Below are 3,297 nucleotides of genomic sequence, written 5' to 3'. Positions count from 1 at the left end.
GGGGGGTGGGGGGTGGAGGGGGGGGGGGTCCGGGATGGAGGAGAGGGTGGGGATGGGATGGAGGACGGGATGGAGCTGGGGCAGGTTTGGGACGGGGCTGGGATGGAGCCGGTGAGGATCCAGGATGGAGGAGAGGGTGGGGATGGGATGGAGGATGGGATGGAGCCGGGATAGGGCAGGGATGGGGCTGGGATGGACCTGGGATGGGGCTGGGACAGATTCCGGATGGAGGATGGGATGGAGGCGAGGCTGGGGTTGGGATGGAGCTAGGATGGGCCTGAGATCAATCCACATGTGGAGCTGGGATGGATCTGCAGATGGATCCTGGATGGAGCCGGGATGGAGCCGGGATGGAGCTGAGGAAGGAGCTGAGATGGAGCTGGGATGGAGCCAGGATGGATCTGGGATGGAGCCGCGATTGATCCGCGGATGGAGCTGGGATGGAGCTGAGATGGATCTGCAGATGGATCTTGGATGGAGCCGGGATGGAGCCGGGATGGAGCCAGGGATGGAGCTGGGATGGAGCCAGGGACAGAGTTGGGATGGAGCCGGGATTGAGCTGGGATGGAGCTGAGGATGGAGCTGAGGAAGGAGCTGGGATGGAGCTGGGACAGAGCCGGGATGGAGCCGGGATGGAGCCAGGGATGGAGCTGGGATGGAGCCAGGGACAGAGTTGGGATGGAGCCGGGATTGAGCTGGGATGGAGCTGAGGATGGCCGAAGCGCGGCTCGCCCGGCGGGGGCTCGCCCGGCCGCGTCTTGTTGGTGTTGTTGTTGCGGTTCTCCTGCGGGTCCACCACCAGCGGCCGGTCCAGGTGCGTCTTCATGTCCGGGCGCAGGTGGCGAGCGTAGGGAACCTTCCAGCGCTCCTCGGGGTCCAGCTCGCTGTAGAGAGCCTCGCGGCTCGCCAGCAGGTTCTGCTTGCGCAGCTCGCTCGTGCGCTGCTCCCACACCGACTTGGAGGATTTCTGGTTCTTCTGCTGCTCCTTCCTGCGGCCCACGGGGGTGCGGGTGAGGGGACACAGATGGACACAGGGGGACACGAGGGGGACACGGAGAGGACACGGATGGACACGGGGGACACGTGGGGACACGAGGGGACACGGGCACAGGCGGGGCTCACTTGGTGACTTTGAAGATGCGCAGTAACCTGAGAGCTCGCAGCACGCTGATCCCAAAGGAAGTTCCCGGCTTCACAACGGCCCAGATCACCTCGAAGATGCTTCCGATGATAACCTGGGGGCGGGGGGCGGGGATCCCCGTCCTCTCCTGGATCCCAGATCCCAAATCCCATCCCAGATTCCAGATCCCAAATCCCAACCCAGATCCCAAATCCCAGATCCCAGATCCCATCCCAGATCCCAGATCTCATCCCGGATCCAGCAACACACAGGTTGTTGAGCACTGATGGGGATCCCCAGGGGGATTTGGGGTTCCCTGGGGGTCTCAGGGGTCCCAGGGGATTTGGGGTGATTTCGGGGGGTCTCTGGGGGTCCCGTGACTCACAGAGGAAGTCGGAAAGCCAATCTGGCTGGTCGTGGTGAACGACAGCAACACACAGGGTGTGGGGAGCTCTGGGGGATTTGGGGGTTTGGGAGCTCTGGGGATGCTCAGGGGTCTCAGGGGATTTGGGGGGGGTCCCAGGGTGATTTGGGGACGGTCCCGGGGGTCCCGTGACTCACAGAGGAAGTCGGAAAGCCAATCTGGCTGGTCGTAGTGACCGACAGCAACACACAGGGTGTTGAGCACTGATGGGGATCCCCGGGGGGATTTGGGGTTCCCTGGGGGTCTCAGGGGATTTGGGGTGATTTCGGGGGGTCCCGGGGGTCCCGTGACTCACAGAGGAAGTCAGAAAGCCAATCTGGCTGGTCGTAGTGACCGACAGCAACACACAGGGTGTTGAGCACTGAGGGGGATCCCCGGGGGGATTTGGGGGTTTGGGAGCTCTGGGGGTCTCAGGAAGTTTGGGGATGCTCAGGGGGTCTCAGGGTGATTTTGGGGAGTCTCTGGGGGTCCCGTGACTCACAGAGGAAGTCGGAAAGCCAATCTGGCTGGTCGTAGTGAACGATAGCAACACACAGGGTGTTGAGCGCTACCAGACTGAGCACGGTCCAGTAGAAGGCCTGAGTTTTCACCATGCGCCGGATGTGGAAGCGCACGCGCCGCTCCCGCCGCCCCAGGAACGTGGCGCTCTCCAGCTTGGGCCAAAAATGAGGGGGGGGTCCCAGGAGCTGGAGGGGTTCAGGGGGGGAATCTAATGGGTTTGGGGGGGCTTCAGGAGCCCCCAGTGGGTCTGGGGGGCTCTGGAAGAGCTCTGGGGGTCTGGGGGGGATTTGGGAAGGGTCTCAGGGGGTCTCAGGGTGATTTGGGGGGGTCTCTGGGGGTCCCGTGACTCACAGAGGAAGTCGGAAAGCCAATCTGGCTGGTCGTAGTGACCGACAGCAACACACAGGGTGTTGAGCACTGATGGGGATCCCCGGGGGGATTTGGGGTCTCTGGGGTCTCAGGGGATTTGGGGTGATTTTGAGGGGTCTCAGGATGATTTCGGGGGGTCTCTGGGGGTCCCGTGACTCACAGAGGAAGTCGGAAAGCCAATCTGGCTGGTCGTAGTGAACGATAGCAACACACAGGGTGTTGAGCGCTACCAGACTGAGCACGGTCCAGTAGAAGGCCTGAGTTTTCACCATGCGCCGGATGTGGAAGCGCACGCGCCGCTCCCGCCGCCCCAGGAACGTGGCGCTCTCCAGCTTGGCACTTTTGAGGCTGGCACGGGCGAAAGGGGACCCTGGGGACACCCGGGGCACGGGGTCACCGCGGGGTCACCTGTGTCACCTGTGTCAGCTGTGTCACCCATCCACCCCCCAAAAACCATCCCTGTGTCACCTCAGGGTGTTCCTGTGTCACCTGTGTCAGCTGTGTCATCTGTGTCACCTGTGTCACCTGTGTCACCTGTGTCACCTCAGAGTATTCCTGTGTCGCCTGTGTCACCCGTGTCACCCATCCACCCCCCAAAAACCATCCCAGTGTCACCTCAGGGTGTCCCTGCGTCACCTGTGTCACCTGTGTCACCTGTATCACCTGTGTCACCTCAGGGTGTTCCTGTGTCACCTGTGTCAGCTGTGTCACCCGTGTCACCCATCCACCCCCCAAAAACCATCCCTGTGTCACCTCAGGGTGTCCCTGTGTCACCTGTGTCAGCTGTGTCATCTGTGTCACCTGTGTCACCTGTGTCACCTCAGAGTATTCCTGTGTCGCCTGTGTCACCCGTGTCACCCATCCACCCCCCAAAAACCATCCC

The 3,297-nt window shown here is 62.3% G+C and overlaps 1 protein-coding gene across 1 annotated transcript in view; it reads right to left on the bottom strand.

The window, feature by feature from the left end:
- CACNA1A (calcium voltage-gated channel subunit alpha1 A) overlaps positions 1 to 3,297 on the bottom strand; it is a 33,805-nt gene that overhangs the window by 14,159 nt on the left and 16,349 nt on the right. Inside the window, 4 exon segments of the mRNA XM_039717236.1 lie at positions 718 to 989; positions 1,123 to 1,235; positions 2,096 to 2,253; positions 2,575 to 2,784. Coding sequence (XP_039573170.1) covers positions 718 to 989; positions 1,123 to 1,235; positions 2,096 to 2,253; positions 2,575 to 2,784 — 753 coding nt within the window.

The sequence above is a fragment of the Passer montanus genome, unplaced genomic scaffold (genome assembly GCF_014805655.1).
Source record: "Passer montanus isolate IOZ18808 unplaced genomic scaffold, ASM1480565v1 scaffold378, whole genome shotgun sequence".
Lineage (NCBI taxonomy): Eukaryota > Metazoa > Chordata > Aves > Passeriformes > Passeridae > Passer > Passer montanus.
The sequence above is the reverse complement of the archived record's forward strand: the minus strand, read 5'-3'. Positions and strand labels throughout refer to the sequence as shown.